The sequence below is a fragment of the Rhinoraja longicauda genome, chromosome 26 (assembly GCF_053455715.1).
Source record: "Rhinoraja longicauda isolate Sanriku21f chromosome 26, sRhiLon1.1, whole genome shotgun sequence".
NCBI classification, from domain to species: domain Eukaryota; kingdom Metazoa; phylum Chordata; class Chondrichthyes; order Rajiformes; family Arhynchobatidae; genus Rhinoraja; species Rhinoraja longicauda.
In genome coordinates this window covers 3,941,451-3,965,133 of record NC_135978.1, presented here as the reverse complement: position 1 = coordinate 3,965,133, position 23,683 = coordinate 3,941,451, and the positions used below count along the sequence as shown (strand labels likewise).

The following is a 23,683-nucleotide window of genomic DNA, read 5'->3' as shown; positions in this document are numbered from 1 at the left end:
TTCTTGAAGTGAAGTCTTAATTTTGGAGACGCTGAAAAAGGATGAGATTAGAAAGATGAGAGGGGATCTTACTGAAACATAAGATTATTAAGGGATTGGACACGCTAGAGGCAAGAAACATGTTCCCGATGTTGGGAGAGTCCAGAACCAGGGGCCACAGTTTAAGAATAAAGGATAGGCCATTCAGAACGGAGATCTGAATTGCATTGTAAACGCATTGTATTTAGTTTTAGAGATACAGCGCGGAAACAGGCCCTTTCGGCCCACCAGGTCCGCGCCGACCAGCGATCCCCGCACATTAACACTATACTCTACCCATTAGGGACAATTTTTATATTTACCAAGTCAATCACCCTACGTGTTTGGAGTGTGGGAGGAAACCGAAGATCTCGGAGAAAACCCACGCGGTCACGGGGAGAACGTACAAACTCCGTACAAACAGCACCAGTAGTTGGGATCGAACCCGGGTCTCTGGCGCTGCATTCGCTGTAAGGCAGCAACTCTACCGCTGCGCCACCGTACCGCCCTTTGTATTGAATGCATATACAATGCAGTGCATTGTGGACTCCAAACTAAACTGCAGACTAAACTCATGTAGTAATGGGAGTCCTTAAAACTTCCGCGTCATCAGTCATGGGTTCCCATCCCTCGAACATCCCCTTTCCAACTCATCCGTGGACTTTGATGACCCAAGGCACCTCCTATCACAAGCTTCGCATCTTCCTCTTTCCTCGCTTTTGCTACAACGGGTGTCTTGTGTTCGGTTATGGCGAAGGGCCGGAGTTCAAAGTCTGAGCTGAATCAACAGCATGACCTGGCCTCGAGCCAGCGTGTGTTACAGTCTGCTGTTTAATTCGTGGGCCCACGCAGACATGAGAGGCAGCCGATGCTGGAGTCAGCAGCAACACACTCTCTTGCTGGAGGAACTCCAGTGGCTCGAGCAGCAGCACCTGTGGGAGGGAAGGAATGGTTTGCGTTTCAGGTCGAGACCTTGCGCCAACCATTCCATCCCCCCCACCCACTCACACGAGCTGCCCAACCCTCTCAGATCACCCGGCAGATTGATGCCTGGTTGCTGGAAATTGCTCACTGTGAGAAAAAACTTTTTCACCCAGAGAGTCGTGAATTTGTGGAATTCTCTGCCACAGAGGGCAGTGGAGGCCGATTCACTGGATGAATTTAAAAGAGAGTTGGATAGAGCTCTAGGGGCTAGTGGAATCAAGGGATATGGGGAGAAGGCAGGCACAGGTTACTGATTGTGGATGATCAGCCATGATCACAATGAACGGTGGTGCTGGCTCGAAGGGCCAAAAGGCCTCCTCCTGCACCGATTTTCTATATTTCTAAGCCCTTGCCCTGAATATTCACAGCAGGAACATCTATAAAGATTCCCCACACTCTTTGCATCATCGACCCTATCTATTTCCATCACGATTTTTAATGCACCTCAATAAGGTCACCCATCAGCCTCCTGCACTACAAGGAATAAAGCCCTGGCCTGCCCAACCTCTCTCCACTCGCAGCTTGTATCTTGAAGGTATCACAAAATGCTGGAGTAACTCAGCAGGTCAGGCAGCATCTAGGAGAGAGGGAATGGGTGGCGTTTCGGGTCATCACCTCCGAAGAGCCCACCAGGGATGATACTGGAAGTTGACGAGAGAGGGTTTGGTCTGGCGGGGGCTGTGCCATCTGTGGGCCTGGATGGGGGTGTTGAAGGTTGCGTAGGTGGGCATGTCGACAGAGGATTGTGTGAGGACATTCCAGAGGGAAATTGCTTCAGGGAAAAAACGCTGGATGTAGGGAGTAGATGTGTGTTGTTGAACTGCAAGTTGCCTGTTGTGGCTTCCTTGTAGTTTTCTCTTTGCCGTATAAGTCAGCGTCGAGTTCCATGTCCCTTGTTGATTATCTTGTGAAGGGGAGTCTGCTAACCTGACCACGTGGGTTTGGGAATAAGCAAAGCCACGCCTTTGGAGTGTGGGAGAAAACCGGAGCGCCCGGAGGAAACCCACGTGTTCCGCAGGGAGAATTCCACACTGACAGCACCCGATGTCAGGATCGAACCTGGGTCTCGGGCGTCGAGAGGCAGCGGCTCTACCAGCTGTGCCACCCACTTTTAACAATCGAAACATGGAAAATAAGTGCAGGAGTAGGCCCTTCGGCCCTTCGAGCCAGCACCGCCATTCAATATGATCACAGCTGATCATCCACAATCAGCACCCCGTTCCTGCTTTTTTCCCCCATATCCCTTGATTCCGTTAGACCTAAGAGAATGGTTGGAAAAAAAACAATTTGTATAGAAAACATATATATATAGTTTGCTGACAAGTGAGAATAAAAGGAAGGAATATGCATCCTGCCAAGGTGCTGATATTTAGGGATGTATTTGTAACAAGTGCAAGTTGTATCATGTCAGTCAACAATTAAGCCGGCGCCGTGGCTTAGTTGGTTAAAGCGCCTGTCTAGTAAACAGGAGATCCTGAGTTCGAATCCCAGCGGTGCCTCATTTTGTTACCGGCACGGTGGCGCAGTGGTCGAGTTGCTGCCTTACAGCGCCAAAGATCTGGGTTCGATCCAAACTACGGGAGCTGTCTTTACGGAGATTGTACGTTCTCCCCGTGACCAGCGTGGATTTTCTCCAAGATCGTCTCCGGTTTCCTCCCACACTCCAAAGACGTGCAGATTTGTAGGTTACTTGGCTTGGCACGAGTGTAAAATTGTCCCTACTGCGTGTTAATGTGCGGGGATCGCTTATCGCCGCAGACTCGTGGGCCGAAGGGCCTGTTTCCGCGCTGCATTTCTAAACTAAACCCCTTGATCTTCCTCAAAATTTGCTATTCTTCGACAGAAACTATTTTCCCATCAAAAGGACATGGTTTGTTAAAATCGCTTAATGCTTCCTGAAAATCTGTTTACACAAATAACATGCGTGGGATCAGGTGCTACTTAATGGAGATTTTTTTCCAGCTGTAAAGTGTAGTTTGGAATGGAAATTGTGACTTCCTTGTGACTGCTTTTGTAAATAACTGCAATGGCAAAATTTAGTTCAATGACTTCCCCACTTGTTTTAGTTTGGCATTTCCCTTTTATGTAGTCCGGATATTATTTAGAAGATAGAACAGTACAGCGCGGGAACAGGCCCATCGGTCCACTATGTGCCCAACATGATGTCAAATTAAATTGATCTCCTTCTCCTATACATGATCCATATCCCTCTATTCCCTGCACTTTGTTTAGATGTGAGATACAGCGCAGAAACAGGCCCTTCAGCCCGCCGAGTCCGCACTGATCAGCAATCCACGCACACTTACACTATCCTACACACACTAGGGACAATTTATGCATTTATACCAAGCCAATTAACCTACAAACCTGTTCGTCTTTGGAGTGTGTGAAAAAACCCCATGCAGGTCACAGGGAGAACGTACAGACAGACCCATAGTCAGGATCAAACCCGGGTCTCTGGTGCTGTAAGGCAGCAACTCTACCGCTGCGCCACCGTGTCACCCCATGAAAGGCCTTGCGACTCTGTGTAGAAAGAAATTTGCCCGATGCATTTTAGAATGTCATAGAGTCATACAGCGTGGAAAACAAGCCCTTCGATGGATTAGAAATGAGAAGGAGGTGGCTGGTGCACATTGGTTGGTGATCAACTGATCATAGATGGAAGTGTAGGAAAATAACTGCGGATGCTGGTACAAATCGAAGGTATTTATTCACAAAATGCTGGAGTAACTCAGCAGGTCAGGCAGCATCTCAGGAGAGAAGGAATGGGTGACGTTTTGGGTCGAGACCCTTCTTCAGATCATAGATGGGAGCTCGGTGGCGCAGCGGTAGAATTGCTGCCTTACAGCGAATGCAGCGCCGGAGACCCGGGTTCGATCCTGACTACGGGTGCTGTCCGTACAGAGTTTGTACGTTCTCCCCGTGACCTGCGAGGGTTTTCTTCGAGATCTTCGGTTTCCTCCCACACTCCAAAGACGTACAGGTATGTAGGTTAATTGACTTGGTAAATGTAACAAATTGTCCCTAGTGTGTGTGGGATAGTGTTAATGTGCTCTTAACGCTAACGGAATCTATGGATATTGGGAAAAAGCAGGAATGGGGTACTGACTTTGGATGATCAGCCATGATCATATTGAATGGTGGTGCTGGCTTGAAGGGCCGAATGGCCTATTCCTGCCTTGTGTTCTATGTTTCTAAACGTAAAATTATCCCTAGTGTGTGTGGGATAGTGTTAATGTGCAGGGATCGCTGGGCGGCGCGGACCCGGTGGGCCGAAGGGCCTGTTTCCGCGCTGTATCTCTACACTAATCCTCTCCAGAAGTGATGGTATGTCTCACCCACGTTGAATGTGTCTTTGTGTATGTGAATTGCTGAGGGAATTAGAATTGATTATCACAGAGTCACAGAGCTTGGAAACATGCCCTTCGTCCCAACTTGCCCTCAACGTTCAACAGATCAGGTCCGATCTACACTAATCCCACCTGCCTGCGTTTGGCCTAAACCTTTCCTCTCCAATGTAAATATTTCTTAAATGTTGTGATACGTCCTCCGGCAGCTCATTCCATATACTTACCACACTTTGTGTAAATAAAATTACCCCTCAGGTCCCTATTAAATCTGTCCCCCCTCACTTTACACCTATGTCCTCTGGTTCTCGATTCCCCTACTCTGGGCAAGAGACCGTGCATCTACCCGATCTATTTCTCTTACGGTTTTGTACATCTCTAATAAGATCACCCCTCAACTTCCTGAAGGTAAACATAAAATGCTGGAGTAACTCAGTGGGCCAGACAGCATCTCTGGAGAGAAGGAATGGGTGACGTTTCGGGTCGAGACCCTTCTTCTGCAGGTTCTGCTGCAGTTGTACAGGGCCTTGGTGAGACCACACCTGGAGTATTGTGTGCAGTTTTGGTCTCCTAACCTGAGGAAAGACGTTCTTGCCTTAGAAGGAGTACAGAGAAGGTTCACCAGATTGATCCCTGGGATGGCGGGACTTTCATATGAGGAAAGACTGGATAGACTGGGCTTGTACTCGCTGGAATTTAGAAGACTGAGGGGGGATCTTATAGAAACATATAAAATTCTTAAGGGGTTGGAGAGACTAGATGCGGGAAGATTGTTCCCAATGTTGGGGGAGTCCAGAACCAGGGGTCACAGCTTAAGGATAAGGGGGAAGTCTTTTAGGACCGAGATGAGAAAACATTTCTTCACACAGAGAGTGGTGAGTCTGTGGAATTCTCTGCCACAGAAGGTAGTTGAGGCCAGTTCATTGGCTATATTTAAGAGGGAGTTAGATGTGGCCCTTTTTGCTAAAGGGATCAGGGGGTATGGAGAGAAGGCAGGTACAGGCTACTGAGCTGGATGATCAGCCATGATCATATTGAATGGCGGTGCAGGCTCGAAGGGCCGAATGGCCTACTCCTGCACCTATTTTCTATGCTTCTATGTTTCTAAGTTCAGTCTGAAGAACTGAATCCCATTCCTTCTCTCCAGAAGGAACCCATTCCTTCTCTCCAGAGATGCTGCCTGGCCTGCTGAGTTACGCCAGCATTTCTTGTCTACCTTCGATTTATACCAGCATCTGCAGTTTCTTTCCCTCAACCTCCTGAAATATTCATTCAATATTGATGACAGTTTACGCACAAAGATTGAATGGGAAGCCGAGGGGCAACTTTTTCCCACACCGATTGTGGTGGATACGTGGATAGGGAAGGTTTAGAGGGACTTGGGCCAAACGCAAACAGTTGGGACGAGTCGAGCTGCAGCCAAAATCACTTGTGTTCACAAACAAACAACTACAGACGTAGGGGACTTAAAGTAAAAACAATATGCTGTGGAAATACTCTGCAGGTCTGACAACACACGCCGAGCAAGACAAAACCAACGTAGAACGTAGAACAGTGCAGCACAGGATCAGGCCTTTCAGCCCACAATGTCCATGCTGAACCCGACCCCAACTCTGCCCTGCACACGGATCCATATCCCTCAAATCCATGTGTCTATCCAAAAGCCTCAAACACCACTAATGTATCTGTCTCCACCACCACCCCTGGCAGTGTGTTCACCACTCGGTGAACAAACTTGCAATAAACTTTGCCTATCTATTCTTTAAGGTCTAAAAGATGATCACTACCATTCTCTCTCTCACTCCGTCACTCTCTCTCTGTCACTCTCTCTCTCTCTGTCACACTCTCTCTCTCGCTCTGTCACTCTCTCGCTCTGTCACTCTCTCACTCTGTCACTCTCTCGCTCTGTCACTCTCTCTTTGTCACTCTCTCTGTCACACTCTCTGTCACACTCTCTCTCTCTGCCACTCTCTCTGTGTCACTCTCTCTCTCTCTGTCACTCTCTCTGTCACTCTCTCTCTCTCTCCGTCTGTGTGTCTCTCTCTCTCTCTGTCACACTCTCTGTCACACTCTCTCTCTGTCACTCTCTCTCTCTCTCTGTCACTCTCTCTGTCACACTCTCTTGCTGTCACTCTCTCACTCTCTCTTTGTCACTCTCTCTGTCACTCTCACTCTCTCTCTGTCACACTCTCTCTCTGTCACTCTCTCTGTCACTCTCTCTGTCACTCTCACTCTCTGTCACACTCTCTCTCTGTCACTCTCTCTTTGTCACTCTCTCTCTCAGTCACTCTCTCTCTCTCTGTCACTCTCTCAGTGTCACACTCTCTCTCTGTCTCTCACTCTTTCTCTCTCTGTCACTCTCTCTCACACAGTCTGAGGGTCTCTCTCACTGTCTCTCTGTCTGTCTGTCTCCCAGTATTTGCCCTTATACTTTGCGCCCATGAGGTAAGTGTTCGTCCTGCTGCCGGGCTGAATGTCAGCGTTGAGGCGCGCAGCGGGGTTACATTGCGATGCCAGTAGTGTGTACACGTGTCGATGCAAAAACAAAACAAAAAGAGAGCGCCGACCTTGTAGTGTTGAGCCGTGCCCTTCTCCCCCTCCTGCAGCTTCACGAAGGCTCGGATCAGCTCCTGCTCGCTGCTCCCGGCGTTGCGGGCCACGAAGCCCTCCAGCATCTCCAAGACGCGCACGATTTTGGGAATCAGCCCCTCCACCGCCTCCTTCCCGTGGCTGTCGATCAGCTTCTCCAGCTCGGTGCCGATCAGCTTGGCGATCTCGTACACGTCGTTCACCCCCAGGCTGCGGGCGTCCTTGTCCAGGCAGGTGTCGGGGTGCGTCCCCGCGTCCATGGCGGCTGCAGAGCGTGCAGGCCCGGGCTCGGGCTGGGGGTGTGGGCGATGCAACGTTGCCCGGGGATCTGCAGCTCGTTGCCAGGGGCGATGGAACGTTGCCCGGGGATCCGCAGCTCGTTGCCAGGGGCGATGGAACGTTGCCCGGGGATCTACAGCTCGTTGCCCGGGGATCCTCACCTCGTTGCCAGGGGCGATGGGATCGACAGCTCGCGGCCCGGGGATCTGCAGCTCGTTGCCAGGGGCGATGGAACGTTGCCCGGGGATCGACAGCTCGCGGCCCCGGGAGCGGAGCGGGAAGTTCTGCTAAACGGCAGCTGGATGTTGACGGCCGGCCCCCATCTGTAGCGGCTGCAGTGGTGTTGGTGGTGGAGGAGGGGGGGGACGAGGACGATGATGTTCTCCCGCTACAGGCTGTTGGTGCTGGCACAAGCCCCAGGCCAGGGTTTTATACCCACACCCCACACCCCCCACCCGTCAACCCACCCACCCACTCGTGTTTTCATCTGACTGTTACGCCTCTGGACAAAGTCACATGCTGGCGTGGTCTGGCCCAATCACCACGCCGTGACGCGACGCGACGCCACTTGTCTCCGGGAAGTGCAACTGGTGCAGACGGGTAGTTTGCCACCGATGCAACTCGTGCAAGAGTGGTCCGCAACCGATGCAAGGATTGGTGCAACCTGTGCTGTGCACGGGTAGTCAGTCTGCAACTCGTGCAAGAGTGGTCCGCAACCGATGCAAGGGATTGCTGCAACTCGTGCACGGGTAGTCAGTCTGCAACTCGTGCAAGAGTGGTCCGCAACCGATGCAAGGATTGCTGCAACCTGTGCTGTGCACGGGTAGTCAGTCTGCAACTCGTCCAAGAGTGGTCCGCAACCGATGCAAGGGATTGCTGCAACCTGTGCACGGGTAGTCAGTCTGCAACTTGTGCAAGAGTGGTCCGCGACCGATGCAAGGATTGGTGCAACTCATGCACGGTAGCCTGCAACTGCATGCACGAGTGACTGCACGTTTATAGCCCAACAGCGGCGGTTGGTGCAGTATCAACAAGACAAGACAACTCGTGCAAGAGTTGTCCGCGACTGATGTGCTGGAGACAAAAACTGCAGATGCTGGTTTAAATCGAAGGTAGACACAAAATGCTGGAGTAACTCAGCGGGACAGGCAGCATCTCTGGAGAGAGAAGGAATGGGTGACGTTTTGGGTCCAGACCCTTCTTCAAGTTCAAAGACACTTTATTTGTCCCTCATACCTTCTCTCATGAGATGCTGCCTGACCCGCTGAGTTACTCCGGCAGTTTGTGTCCGCAACTGTTGTCCGGGTTGTTGTTGTTCGTCCTTCGGGTTCGAAGATGACCATGACTTCACTTTCAGTTGGAGGATTGGTGACTGTGGGTCCGGAAGTGACCGGTGAGGCCAATCCGGGCCCGGAAGGCACGCCCACACGTAGGATACAAGTGGATGGGTGCTGCAGTGGAAGTGGAGGTAGCCCGGGCCTTGCGCGCGGTGCGTTTCCTCTGGGCCTCTGCAGTGCGTCTGTTCTCTGCTGCACGGGCTCCTGGCGTACCAGGTTGGACGGTTCAGAGCAAGAGACTCCCAAGTGCTGAGGTTGATGTCCAAGTCTTTGAAGGACACTTTGAGGCAGTCCTTAAACCGTTTCTCCTGTCCTCCTATTGAGCGCTTGCCCTGACACAGTTCTCCATACAGAAGCTGACTCTCGGGCATTCTGACGACATGGTCTGCCCATCTGGCTTGGGCTTTCCGTAGGAGGGTGTGGACGCTGGGGATTCCGGCCCGTTCCAAGACCTCTGTCGGGAATTGTGTCCTGCCACCTGATGTGAAGGAGTCTGTGTAGGCAGCTCAAGTGAAAGTGGTTGAGCTGTTTGGCATGTCTGCTGTAGACAGTCCAAGTCTCACTGGCATAGAGAAGAGTGGTGAGTACCACTGCACAGTAGACCTTCAGCTTGGTGGTAAGGCTGAGTCCTCTCCGCTCCCAAACATTCTCACGGAGTCGCCCAAAGGCAGCGCTGGCCTTGGCAATCCTGTTGTTGACCACAGCGTCAATGGTCACCACTCGCGAGAGTGTACTGCCCAGATAGGTAAAGCTGTCGACTGCCTGTGGATTCTGTCCCTTCACCGTGATGTGTGGTTCCTGGGTAGGGCTTTCCAGGCGCGGGCTGGTACATAACTTCTGACTTTTTGGTGCTAATGGAGAGACCAAAGTTGTCACAGGCCTGTGAGAAGCAGTCCATTTCAGGCTGCATCTTGTGCTCTGTGCTGGCGTTGAGGGCGCAGTCATCAGCAAACAAGAAATCTCTGATGATGGTCTCCTTCACCTTTGTAACAGCTTGCAGGTGCCTGAGGTTGAACAGCCTGCTGTCAGTCTGATGTCCGGGTAGTTTGCAAGCGATGCCACTCGACTCGTGCAAGGGTAGTTTGCAACTGATGCAGTGGTTGTCTGTAAATTTTGCTGGACATTTGTTTGTTAAAACTCTGCTGCTTTGCAGCTTTATGCAGTGACAGAACGGCAACAAAGAAAACACGAAACCAGTCCCTCCTTTGCTAAAGATCCCAGCATCTGCATTTCCTTCTAAATCCAAAATAAAGAGTCGGAAAGTTAGGGCCGTCTAGTTTTCTTTTTTGTTGACCCGCTGAGCCACTCCAGCTTTTCGTGTCTATCTTCAGTCGAAACTGACTACAGCCGAACACCAGAAGCAAAAGCAAAATCAGAATCCCTTTGTGCCGTTTATTAAACAACGTCTGTTCCACCCCAACCCCGCACGCATAAAACAAATCTATGCAAGTCTTGTTTTTAACAATATAGTGCAGCTCTCAAATAGTGCATGCCTGAAATTAGATTTCGATTTTTTTAGATTTAGAGATACAGCGCGGAAACAGGCCCTTCGGCCCACCGGGTCCACGCCGCCCAGCGAACCCCGCACATTAACACTATCCTACACCCACTAGGGACAATTTTTACATTTGCCCAGCCAATTAACCTACAAACTCGTACGTCTTTGGAGTGTGGGAGGAAACCGAGATCTTCGGTTTCCTCCCACACTCCAAAGACGTACAGGTATGTAGGTTAATTGGCTGGGTAAATGTAAAAAATTGTCCCTAGTGGGTGTAGGATAGTGTTAATGTACGGGGATCGCTGGGCGGCACGGACTTGGAGGGCCGAAAAGGCCTGTTTCCGGCTGTATATATATGATGATGATGATCTCGGAGAAAACCCGCGCAGGTCACGGGGAGAACGTACAAACTCCGCTGCGCCACCGTGCCGCCCTTGCGGCAGGTTGCTGAGCAGAGCTGACCGCGGCTTCTGCAAAAGACCGACGACTTGCACTATATAATGCCACCACACCGCTGCCTCGCCTCACCTGCTGAAGCAAGCACATTGTGCCTTTGGTACCTGCACACTCCACTGTTGCAATACTCCCCCCCACCCCCACCTCCCCTCTACTTCTCACAAACATCTTCCAAAAGTTAAGGTGAGAGGAGAAAGATTTACTAGGAACCTTTTTCACCCAGAGGGCGGTGGATGGATGGAATGACCTGCAAGAGGAGGTAGTTCAAGCAGCTATAATAACAACACTTAAGAGACATTTTTGGACAGGTACATGAATAGGAAAAGTTTAGGTTTAACCCAGAACATTAATTTGTGAACTTGTAATACTAAGGACAGAAAAGATGTGGCGATATGAGGGCCAAAGGCCGGCAGGTGGGACTAGCGTAGATGGGACATCTTGGTCAGCATGGGTAAGTTCGGCCGAAGGGCCCATCTCTATGCTATATGACTCGATGACTTACAGCTGGCATTCTAACCATCGTGAAGATTCCTTTGGTCATCTGCACTGGAACTAACCCACTTCAGCTTGGGTAGCTTACAACCCAATGGTATGATCGTTGAATTCTCCAACTATAGGCAGTGAAGAAAGCAAATGGCACGTTGGCCTTCAAAGCGAGAGGATTTGAGTTTAGGATCAAGGAGGTCCTACTGCAGATGTACAGGGCCCTGGTGAGACCACACCTGAAGTACTGTGTGCAGTTTTGGTCTCCTAATTTGGGGAAGGACATTCTTGCTATTGAGGGAGTGCAGCGTAGATTCACCAGGTTAATTCCCGGGATGGCGGGACTGTCATATGATGAAAGAATGGATCGACTGGGCTTATATTCACTGGAATTTAGAAGGTTGAGAGGGGATCTTATAGAACCATGTACCTGTTTGACCAGCACCATTTTGTCTACATTAAAACATGCCTGCAATCAACTTTTAATGGGGAGAAGGAATGGGTGAAGTTTCGGGTCGAGACCCTTCTTCAGACTGATCAGTCTGAAGAAGGGTCTCGACCCGAAATATCACTCATTCCTTCTCTCCAGAGATGCTGCCTGACCCGCTGAGTTACTCCAGCATTTTGTGTCTATCTTCGATTTAAACCAGCATCTGCAGTTCTTTCCTACACATCAACTTATAATGATTCTTATTGAAGGTATCACAAAATGCTGGAGAACTCAGGAGGTCAGGCAGCATCTGGGCAAAGGTGGAGAGAAGGAATGGGTGATGTTTCGGGTCGAGACCCTTCTTCAGACTTTCATTGGATAACAAAGTCCCTTGAACGCCAGCAGTTTGCAAACTTTCACCTTTTAAATATTCTTTGCCTTTCTATGTTTTCCTCCTGCCGTGCCAAGCTCCCATTTTGTTCATTATTTATTGCATTCAGTCATTTTCTGGCCCAGTCACGTAACCTGCCTCTTCATATCCTGCTCATTGTGCACACTGCCACCTAGCGTCTCTCTGCATTAAACATCCTCATTGCACTTGATTTCCCCAACCAAAGTCTTTGGTACAGATTGAGGCCACAGCTATTCACAACACCAATACTTCAACAGCCACACGACCCTGCTTCCAATACAAGAATGTCCTGTTTATCTCTACATTCAATTAAACATTTAGACAGGTACTTGGATAGGACAGGTTTAGAGGGGGGGGGAAAGATTTAATAGGAAACTGAGGAGTAACCTTTTCACACAAGGGGTGGTGGGTGTAAGGAACGAACTGCCAGAGGAGGTAGTTGAGGCAGCGACTATCGCAATGTTTAAGAACAGTTAGACAGGTGCATGGTTTAGAGGGACATGGGCCAAACGCAGGCACATGGGACTGATGTAGACGGGAGATGTTGGTCGGCTTGGGCAATTAGGGCTGAAGGGTCTGTTTCACAAGTTCATAAGTGATAGGGGTAGAATTAGGCCATTTGGCCCATCTGCCTGCCGATAGACCTGTTCTATGTAAAAATATTTGTTTAATTTCTCTGTCATTTCCTTATTCTCCAATGTAACACTCCCTGCCTCTGTGTGCAAGGACACATTAACTCTTGCTAATTATTTATTTGCATCCCATCACATCTTACAGTGTGCTCTGGTAAGGCACAAAGTGCTGGAGTAACTCAGTGGTTCAGGCAGCATCCCTGGAGAACATGGATAGGTGCATTTTCAGGTCGGGATCCTTCCAACCGGGTCTTCTTACAGTCCTTGCGTGCTTGTACAGTCTTTTCCAATGTTTCTTGCTCTTTAGTTTAGTTTAGTTTAGAGATACAGCGCGGAAACAGGCCCTTCGGCCCACCGAATCCGTGATGATCAGCGACCCCCGTACACCAACTCTCCTAAGCACGAGGGACAATTTACAATTGTTACCAAAGCCAATTAACCTACAAACCTAGTTGTACCGTGGAGGAATCCGGAGCACCTGGAGGAAACCCACGAGGTCACAGGAAGAATGTGCAAACTCCGTAAAGACAGCACCCGTAGTCAGGATTGAACCCTGGTCTCTGGCGCTGTAAGGCAGCAACTCTGCCGCTGCACCACCGTGCCACCCCTTCTACTGTAGTAAGCCACTTTCTCTTTATTTTTCAACACCTTTGCCCAACTTTGCTGAATTCTGAAAGTTCCCCAAATGTCAGGGTTATTGCTCTACGTGTCAATGTTAAAAGTCTTCTGCTTTGATTTCATGCTATGATATGCCATAACCATGACTAATCAACCTTGTTTACTGGTCTTTATTCTTCCGCAGAGGGATGTATAACTTGTAAAGAGCATATTAATTCTTTAAAAGTTAATCATTAACTCTTTAAAGGTTAACCAACCTACCATGGCCAATTATCGACTTATGCTGTAATAAAGCTCGTTTCAGATTGAACTAAAACACTGCCAATACTGCCAGTATAACAATGCACTGTGAAGGGTCTCGACCCGAAACGTCACCCATTCCTTCTCTCCAGAGATGTAGCCTGCCCCACTGAGTTACTCCAGTTTTTTGTGTGTCTATCTTCGGTTTAAACCAGCATCTGCAGTTCCTTCCTACACATTGTGATCACTGTTTTGTAAAAGCCCCTTAATTACCCGATAAATCGGTCCGAAGAAGGGTCTCGACCCGACCCGACCCGAAACGTCGTATGTTGAAAGGCTGGAGCAATTAGGCTTGTATACACTGGAATTTAGAAGGATGAGGGGGGATCTTATTGAAACATATAAGATAATTAGGGGATTGGACACATTAGAGGCAGGAAACATGTTCCCAATGTTGGGGGAGTCCAGAACAAGGGGCCACAGTTTAAGAATAAGGGGTAGGCCATTTAGAACGGAGATGAGGAAGAACTTTTTCAGTCAGAGAGTGGTGAAGGTGTGGAATTCTCTGCCTCAGAAGGCAGTGGAGGCCAGTTCGTTGGATGCTTTCAAGAGAGAGCTGGATAGAGCTCTTAAGGATAGCGGAGTGAGGGGGTATGGGGAGAAGGCAGGAACGGGGTACTGATTGAGAGTGATCAGCCATGATCGCATTGAATGGCGGTGCTGGCTCGAAGGGCTGAATGGCCTACTCCTGCACCTATTGTCTATTGTCTATTGTCATCCATTCCTTCTCTCCACAGATGCTGCCTGTCCCGTTGAGTTACTCCAGCATTTTGTGTCTATCAATAATTAACCTTTCCTCATTATACAATTAATGGTCTGAAATAGCCTGTCTGCTTGCTGATTTTAAAAATGTACTGATCTCGGAAACTGAGGTGGGTAGTTGGTAGAAGTCTATAAAACTATGAGAGGCGTAGATTGGACAGACAATCAGAACCCTAATCCCCAAGGTGGAAACGTCTAATTACATAGAGGGTGGTGGGTGCCTGGAACTTGCTGCCAGGGCTGGTGGTGGAGGCAGACACAATAGTGGCATTTAAGAGGGTTCTAGTTTGGGACATGGATTTTGCAGGAAATGGAAGGGATATGTATCATATGTAGGCAGAGGAGATTGGTATATTTTGGCATCATGTTCGGCACAGATACTGTGGGCCGAAGGGCCTGTTCCTGTGCTGCGTGGTTCTACGTTCTTGGAAAACATTCCTTATACACACCATGGATACATCTACCAAATCCTAGTTGGATAATATAGACACAAAATGCTGGAGTAACGCGGCGGATCGGGCAGTATCTCTGGAGCAAAGAAATAGGTGACGTTTCGGGTTGAGACCCTTCCTCAGACTTCAGACCCGAAAGATCACCTATTTTTCTCCAGAGATGCAGCCTGACACGCTGAGTTACTCCAGCATTTTGTGTCAATCTTAGGTGCAAACCAACCTTATGACTGAGCAAACAAGTCTTATCCAGGATGTGTAGGATCTGCAGTTCCTTCCTACACATCCTAGGATAAGACTGGTTTGCTCAGTCATAAGGTCATAAGGAATAGAAGTAGAATTAGGCCATTCGCCCCCTCAAGCCTACTCTGCCATTCAATCATGACTGTTCTATCTCTCCCTCCTAACCCCATTCCCCTGCCTTCTCCCCATAACCGCTGGCACCTGCACTAATCATGAATCTATCCATCGCTGCCTTAAAAAGTATCCATTGAATTAGCCTCCACAGCCTTCTGCGGCAACGAATTCCACAGATTCACCACCTTCTGACTAAAGAAATTGTTCCTCATCTACTTCCTAAATTGTATACACTGGAATTTAGAAGGATGAGGGGGGATCTTATTGAAACATATAAGATAATTAGGGGATTGGACACATTAGAGGCAGATAACATGTTCCCAATGTTGGGGGAGTCCAGAACAAGGGGCCACAGTTTAAGAATAAGGGGTAGGCCATTTAGAACGGAGATGAGGAAGAACTTTTTCAGTCAGAGGGTGGTGAAGGTGTGGAATTCTCTGCCTCAGAAGGCAGTGGAGGCCAGTTCGTTGGATGCTTTCAAGAGAGAGCTGGATAGAGCTCTTAAGGATAGCGGAGTGAGGGGGTATGGGGAGAAGGCAGGAACGGGGTACTGATTGAGAGTGATCGCATTGAATGGCGGTGCTGGCTCGAAGGGCTGAATGGCCTACTCCTGCACCTATTGTCTATTGTCTATTGTCTAAAGGAATGTCCTTTAATTCTGAGGCTATGACCTCTAGTCCTAGACTCTCCCACTGGTGGAAACATCCATGCAATCCGAGCCTTTCACTATTTGGTAAGTTTCAAATGAGGTCAGTATGGACATCTTTTTTATCTTTTTTAACCTGTAGCAACGCAGCTGCAACACGTCGCACTCTGCTTCCTTCTTAAGCTCAGTCTGAAGAAGGGTCTCGACCCGAAACGTCACCCATTCCTTCTCTCCCGAGATGCTGCCTGACCTGCTGAGTTACTCCAGCATTTTGTAAATAAATACCTTCGATTTGTACCAGCATCTGCAGTTATTTTCTTATACTCAGTATGGACAAGTTGGGCCGAAGGGCCTATTTCTGTGCTTTACGACTGTAATTCTGTTTCTGGAAAAGCAAATTGTTCCGATTATTCCAAAGCAATTGACCCTGGAGCTGAAAAACAACTCGTTAGTGTTGTTGAGAGAATCTGACTGTTGTATTTTGTCAGCAAAATATTCTTTTGCCTCAGAATCTTAGGCACCGCTGAGATTCGAACTCAGGATCTCCTGTTTACTAGACAGGCGCTTTAACCAACTAAGCCACGGCGCCAGCTGGCTCAAGTGTTTAAAGATATAGTAAAGAGCATCAGCAACCTGTCAGCTTGCATTTTTGGCTTGCAACTTTTTATTTGCACCTAATCTTTATCTTTTTTTTCACTTATTTATCTTTTTTTAACCTGTAGCAACGCAGCTGCAACACGTCGCACTCTGCTTCCTTCTCATTTACCAGGGGGGAAAAGAGAAGAGCTGGGAAATCTTTTTATTTCTTCAGCAAATTAATTCTGTGCAATTTTTTTTTTAAAATTTGCTGTGTGTGTGGAGATTTTTATTAATGCAACTTTTGCGCCAGTGTGCAGGGGGGGAGGGGGGGGGGGGGGTTGCATGGAATTTGGAGAACAGAACTGAAAGGAATGGATCAGCTTTTTTCACACAACTTTACTGGCAAGAACATTTTAATCCTAAAAGCTACAACCTTTTTTTTTCATTGCAAATTGCAAAGCTAGGTGTTATTTTAGAGACGCAAGGAACTTGCAGATGCTGAAATTGCAAAAGATCTGACTTTACTTCCTTGCAAGCATGAGGCAAACATTCCCTTTTCAATTGCTTTTCCCAATAATGTGTCCATTTGTTTGCACAGGTACATACAGCTTGCTTCTAACTCTTGCCTGTCAGGTGGTGTAAAAGCCTCTCTCTTTGCAAGTTACCTTTTTCAACTTATCTTTTTTATTGCAGTATTTAATTCATCTTTTGATGGGAATCTTAGGCTGAATGGACCGATAATTAAATTAAAATGGCTCCAGAAATGAAAGGCATCGCTGAGATTCGAACTCAGGATCTCCTGTTTACTAGACAGGCGCTTTAACCAACTAAGCCACGACGCCGGTGGAGGCATCTTTCCAACAATCGCAGTTGCAGGATGAAGGTATCAACAGGGTGAAGATATCAAGTGTCAACATATTTGTATAACATATATTGTAACAGATTTATTGCATGTAAAAAATTATTCCTTTTGCAGGAGTAACAATTGCAACATATTTCACCTTGCATGCAGTTGAATTCAGTTGTTGTGTTATTATGTGGAGACACTCAATAAAATACAGTATTTGCAAATAATGAGAGATGTATCATCTTCTTTTATTGATCATTTGAACATGGGTATCAGCTGGTGCCGTGGCTTAGTTGGTTAAAGCGCCTGTCTAGTAAACAGGAGATCCTGAGTTCGAATCTCAGCGGTGCCTCATTTTAATTACACACATTAATTTCATGCATGCTTCCTGAAATACAACATTTGTGCAGAGCATTCACTGACAAAAAAAAGATGATGTTAATTTGATCAAGTGTCCTGTGTTGACAATTTTTAAATATATTTCCTGACAATAAAGTCACATTAAACATCAGATCCAATTAACTTGTGTGAGAGAGAGTGCAATGGAGACAGGGGCAGAGGAGATTAATTCACCAGGGTGTAACAACCTGGGGGTGCATATTTCTGAAAGTCTTACGCAAGAACTGAGGGTGATCTTGTAAGGTGCATAAAATCGCGAGGAGACAAGATAGAGTGAATGTACAGACCCAGGGCAGGGGAATCAAGAACCAGAGGACATAGGTTTAAGGTGAGAGGGGAAAGATTTAATAGGAACTTTAGGGGTAACTTTTTCACACAAAGGGTGGTGGGGTGTATGGAATGAGCTGCCAGAGGAGGTGGTTGAAGCACGCAGCGCAGCGGTAGAGTTGCTGCTTTACAGCGAATGCAGCGCCGGAGACTCAGGTTCGATCCTGACTACGGGTGCTGCACTGTAAGGAGTTTGTACGTTCTCCCCGTGACCTGCGTGGGTTTTCTCCGAGATCTTCGGTTTCCTCCCACACTCCAAAGACGTACAGGTATGTAGGTTAATTGGCTGGGTAAATGTAAAAATTGTCCCTAGTGGGTGTAGGATAGTGTTAATGTACGGGGATCACTGGGCGGCACGGACTTGGAGGGCCGAAAAGGCCTGTTTCCGGCTGTAGATATATGATATGATATGATATGATAACACTTAAAAGACATTTAGGTACATGGATAGGAAAGATTTAGAGGGATATGGGCCAAATGTGCTCAAGTGGGACGAGCAGATATGGAGCATTTTGGTTAGCATGGACAAGTTGGGCTGAAGGGCCTGTTTCTGTGCTGCATAAATCTATTACTAATTATTTAGATGAGGTCATGAAATGCCATGGTGTCGAAGGCTTTAGCGTTAAACAATGGGATTAGCGTATATAATGTCACAGTCTGTCCTGTTCACTCACCTGCCAGCCACGCCCACCACGTTAAGCCAACTCCCCTCACCTGTTCACTCACCTGCTCCAGATCACCAATCAAGCCAGCATATAAACCCTTCCTGCACACACACTCTTTGCCAGATTGTTCTTAGCCCTCATGCAAGACTCTCCAGCATGCTCTCCTGGACTAATGTCCCATTGCCGACCCTGCCTGCTCCCGACCTTCATGCCTCGTCGTAGCCGTGGTGAACGCCTCAGTCTTCTGTCCACGAGCAGGTAGAAATAAAGCTCATTCTAAAACTACTTCCTTTGTTCCGTGTGCTGCATTCGGGTCTACCTGCGGTCCGTTACATATAAATACTTTAGACTTCAGAGATACAGCGTAGAAACAGGCCTTTCAGACCACCGAGTCCGTGCCGACCAGCGATCCTCACTAGCACTGTCCTACACACACAATATGGATAATTTACAATTTACAGAAGCCAAGTAACCCACAAACCCGTACGTCTTTGGAGTGTGGGAGGACCCACGCAGTCACAGGGAGAACGTATAAACTCAGTACAGTCAGCACCCGTAGTCAGGCTCGAACCCGGGTCTCTGGCGCTGTAAGGCAGCAACTCTACCGCTGCGCCACCGTGCCGCCTGTTGCTGGCTGTTACATAGGCACGGTTGAAGTGCCTGGTTAAATGCTGCATAACTCCATGAAATATATTTTCTGCGTCGTCCTCTTTCAGGAAAATAAATGTTGCTTAAATGACCTTTCATAGTGGTTGTAACGATGTGCTTCCTCTATTTCACCGGTGTCACAGTTTCAGAAGATGGAAACTCTTACCATGTTTTGAAAGAATTGATACAGCATGGAAATAGTCCATTTGGCCCAGAGTCCACACCAACCATCGATCACCTGCTCACACTGGATCTGTGTTATCCCAGTCTGAAGAAGGGTCCCCAACCAAAATGTCACCTTATCCATGTTCTCCAGAGATGCTGCCTGACCCGCTGAGTTACTCCAGCACTTTGTATCTTTCTCTGTTAACCCATATTCTCTTCCACTCCCTACACACTGTGGGCAATTTACAGAGGCCACTTAACCTGTAAACCTGTACACGTTTGGGATGTGTGGGGGGAAACCGGAGCATCCCGGAGGAAACTCGCGTGGTCATGGGAAGAACGTACAAACTCCGCCCAGACGGCATCCATAGTCCAGATTGAACACAGGTCTCTGGCGCTGTGATGCAGCAACTCTACCGCTGCACCACCGTGCCGTCCTAAAGTGCCGTACACAAACCAACGCTCAGCTTGGAGCAAGCACAACTCCTTCACTTGTCACCTTTGATTGTTTGTAAGATACTGCATGGAAACTGGCCCTTCGGCCCACCGAGTCCATGCTGTCCAGACCATCAATGAGATTATCATCATCATATCATATCATATACATACAGCCGGAAACAGGCCTTTTCGGCCCACCAAGTCCGTGCCGCCCAGTGATCCCCGTACATTAACATTATCCTACACCCACTAGGGACAATTTTTACATTTACCCAGCCAATTAACCTACATACCTGTACGTCTTTGGAGTGTTCATGCTCTGCAGATTAGAAGCACTGTGGAGGCTGGGAACGTGAGATGATAACAGTAAATGGTGGCAGACACTCAGCGGGTCAGGCCATGTCATTGTTTTGTCATGATGTTTGGTTGAACTTCTATATTAATTGCCCAATTTTCCCCATTTGCCATGCAAACTGCCCTTTGCGTTTTCCCTCATGTAAACCTGAAGTAATGGGAACTGAAACTGTGGATAATTCTATTCCTCCTCATAAATTTTTCATGTCTTATCATGCAATGTTTCATATCATATGATATGACTTATTTTGGAACAATATGCTTGGCAATTGTTCGGGGTCACAGTTTAAGAATAAGGGGTAGGCCATTTAGAACGGAGATGAGGAAGAACTTTTTCAGTCAGAGAGTGGTGAAGGTGTGGAATTCTCTGCCTCAGAAGGCAGTGGAGGCCAGTTCGTTGGATGCTTTCAAGAGAGAGCTGGATAGAGCTCTTAAGGATAGCGGAGTGAGGGGGTATGGGGAGAAGGCAGGAACGGGATACTGATTGAGAGTGATCAGCCATGATCGCATTGAATGGCGGTGCTGGCTCAAAGGGCTGAATGGCCTACTCCTGCACCTATTGTCTATTGTCAAAGCTAGGTTTTAACACGATTATCCATTTTGTTTATTGATTGAAAGGTACAGCATGGAAACAGACCCTTCGGTCCACTGAGTCCACTCGGACCATGATCACCCTTTGCCAATAGTTCGACGTTATCCCACTTTCGCATCCACTTCCTACACATTAGGGGTAATTTACAGAGGGCCAATTAACTGACAAATCGGCATGCCTTTGGGATGCAGGATGAAATCGGAGCACATAAAGGAAACTCAGCAGTCACAGGGAGAACGTGCAAACTCCGCACAGACCGCACCCGAGGTCAGGATTGAACCCAGGTCTCTGGCTCTGTGAGGCAGCGGCTCTACCAACTGCACCACTCTAATACAAACTGTGAAAGCAAGCTCTGTAAAATTGTTGAACTCTATATAGAACAGGCATAGAACAAAGGCCGGAATGTGCCTTGACTGAAGGCATGGAGATGTCCCTTGATCTCATCGCAACAGTGCAGGAGACCAAGACAGAGAGTCAGTGAGAGTGGGATGTTTGGTGTACTGTGGGGTGGGAGGACCCGTCGCTCCTCCCGTGCAGCAGGTGGCGCTGCACAGGACAAAGGGAGATGTTTTGTACAGTTATTTTGGCTGTACACAGTGGGGAGTGTGTAGTCAGATTGTGTGGTTGCAGCCATTTTAGTTGTCTTGCTGCCAGCATTGAGTTACTGTAATAAAGACTTCTGTTGTACCTTGAAGACTCGCAAAGTTTCATACAGGCATAGAACAAGAACACGAAAGGATGGAGAATTAAAGTGAGCGAATTGGGAGGAAACCAGAGCACCTGGAGGAAACCCATGTGGTCACAGGGAGAATGTGCAAACTCCACACATCTTTACATGCTTTGCTTTTAAGTACTTTGAAGGGCCTTTTAAAGCTAAAAAGTTGTCCACATTATTTTGAACAGTGGAACAGTGATTTATATGGACTCACTGAAATGGTCTTGTCGGCCATTTCCACACCAGAAGCAGCAGTCTAGGGCATTAAGCGTCACGATGCCAACAATTTGTACGTCTACCAGCGATATCTTCAAAATGTTTATTATGCCAGGTCAATAGATAAACCAATAATCACTGCCTTCATGTTCACAATGTTCCGTTTAGAGATTTTCCACAAACTTGCTTTGCAATACGTTTGGTATCAGTACCCAATGTCAACGTTTTTATGTAACTTTGGTTGGCGGGCAGCTCACAGCATCTGCAATAATCTGCATCTGCAAGGGAGGTGGTCTTGGAATGGAGGATGCTCCTCAAACTGCAGAGAATCCTGCACAGCTCACCCCCTCCATGACACACTGATCAACCTGAGGAGCACCTTCAGCAACAGACTGGTTCCACCAAAGACGTACAGGTATGTAGGTTAATTATCATATCATATCATCATATCATATCATATATATACAGCCGGAAACAGGCCTTTTCGGCCCTCCAAGTCCGTGCCGCCCAGCGATCCCCGTACATTAACACTATCCTACACCCACTAGGGACAATTTTTACATTTTACCCAGCCAATTAACCTACATACCTGTACGTCTTTGGAGTGTGGGAGGAAACCGAAGATCTCGGAGAAAACCCACGCAGGTCACGGGGAGAACGTACAAACTCCTTACAGTGCAGCACCCGTAGTCAGGATCGAACCTGAGTCTCCGGCGCTGCATTCGCTGTAAAGCAGCAACTCTACCGCTGCGCTACCGTGCCGCATTGGCTCGGTAAAATGTAAAAATTGTCCCTAGTGGGTGTAGGAGTGTTAATGTGCGGGGATCGCTGGTCGTCGTGGACCCGGGGGGCCGAAAGGGCCTGTTTCCGCGCTGTATCTCTAAACTAAAACCAAGATGCAGCACAGAATGCCACAGGAAATCCTTCTTCCCTGTGGCTATCAAACTGTACAACCCCTTCCCCTTCAGTCGTGGGGTAGACTGAGATTGACTCCCCTCCACAATCTTTGCACATCCCCAAGCCTTTCCACTTGTCAATTTAATTTCATGCATTTTGTGTTTTATTACTGTTGGCAGATCAATCTCCCTCCTGGGATAAAGTGCTATCATGTTGTATCGAATAAATGCTCTTTCTCCAATCAGACCCGTGTCTGAATCAGTCTTTCCACATAACTTACCTGACCGGCTGAATTACTCCGGCATTTGTGTCTTTTTTCCCTAAACCAGCATCTGGTGATAAAAACGAACTGCAGATGCTGGTTTAGACGTGTGTCTACTTTCAACTTAACTTGCTGCACTTCATAGACTTGCCACTTGTCGTGTTTGTATCTCATTTCCTCTGCTGAATGGTTAGAACATGAATGTTAAGTTTCTGTAGACACAAGGAACTGCAGATGCTGGTTTCCAAAAACAACAACCCCTAAGTGCTGGAGTAACTTAACAGGTCAGACAGCATCTCTGGAAGACATGACTAGGTGTTGTTTCAGATCGGGATACTTCTGATTAACTGTAGTGGGGGGTGGGAAGAGGAGAAAGCTGGAATAGTGGCAGGGATAGGACAAGGCCTGGCAAATGGCAGGTGGATACAGGCGAGGGGGATAATGACTGGCATGTGGTTTAGTCAAAGACCAGAGAGTAATAGACAAAAGGCTGAGGTACAAGAAGAGAAATGTGAAGCCAGAGGAAGGAATATAGGTGGAAGGGGACAAGGAGAAGGTGAAAGGAGGGGCGGGAAAGGGGAAAATTGGGTGCACAAATGAGTGGAGGACAGGGAAGAGGGTGAGGGTTGTTGTTACCTGAACTTGGTTAATAGCTGTGTTTACTGTGATTTCTTCAGTAGTCTTTGTTGAGAAGACAACCAATTTTGGCCTCTTGTTGTGACGTCCACTTCTGCATCTTTATAGCAGTCTTGCCCCACTGTGTCCAACAAATATTTGTGGCCAACAAATAGTTATGAAAGGTTTCCCCAGCAAGGGTTTTTTGAGCTTACATAATAATATTTCTAATTGGTACTTTGGGCAGCACGGTGGCGCAGCGGTAGAGTTGCTGCCTTACAGCGTCAGAGACCCGGGTTCGATCCTGACTGCGGGTGCTGTCTGTACGCAGTTTGTACGTTCCCCCCATGACCGCGTGGGTTTTCTC

At 47.9% G+C, this 23,683-nt stretch overlaps 1 protein-coding gene and 4 non-coding genes across 7 annotated transcripts in view; 2 read left to right on the top strand and 3 right to left on the bottom strand.

The window, feature by feature from the left end:
* rilp (Rab interacting lysosomal protein) overlaps positions 1–7,649 on the bottom strand; it is a 43,895-nt gene extending 36,246 nt beyond the window's left edge. For all 3 annotated transcript variants that reach the window (XM_078422515.1, XM_078422517.1, XM_078422516.1), the window contains exon 1: positions 6,917–7,649. In XM_078422515.1, coding sequence (XP_078278641.1) covers positions 6,917–7,198 — 282 coding nt within the window. In that variant the 5' untranslated portion in view covers positions 7,199–7,649. The remainder of the gene's footprint in view (positions 1–6,916) is intronic.
* On the top strand, positions 2,428–2,501 carry trnat-agu (transfer RNA threonine (anticodon AGU)). The gene has a single exon. It is a non-coding gene; the product is annotated as a tRNA-Thr (tRNA).
* An 8,463-nt stretch (positions 7,650–16,112) lies between the features above and the next one.
* trnat-agu (transfer RNA threonine (anticodon AGU)) lies at positions 16,113–16,186 on the bottom strand. The gene has a single exon. It is a non-coding gene; the product is annotated as a tRNA-Thr (tRNA).
* Positions 16,187–16,944: 758 nt separating this feature from the next.
* On the bottom strand, positions 16,945–17,018 carry trnat-agu (transfer RNA threonine (anticodon AGU)). The gene has a single exon. It is a non-coding gene; the product is annotated as a tRNA-Thr (tRNA).
* A 283-nt stretch (positions 17,019–17,301) lies between these two features.
* trnat-agu (transfer RNA threonine (anticodon AGU)) lies at positions 17,302–17,375 on the top strand. Its single transcript has one exon. It is a non-coding gene; the product is annotated as a tRNA-Thr (tRNA).
* Positions 17,376–23,683: the final 6,308 nt, after the last annotated feature.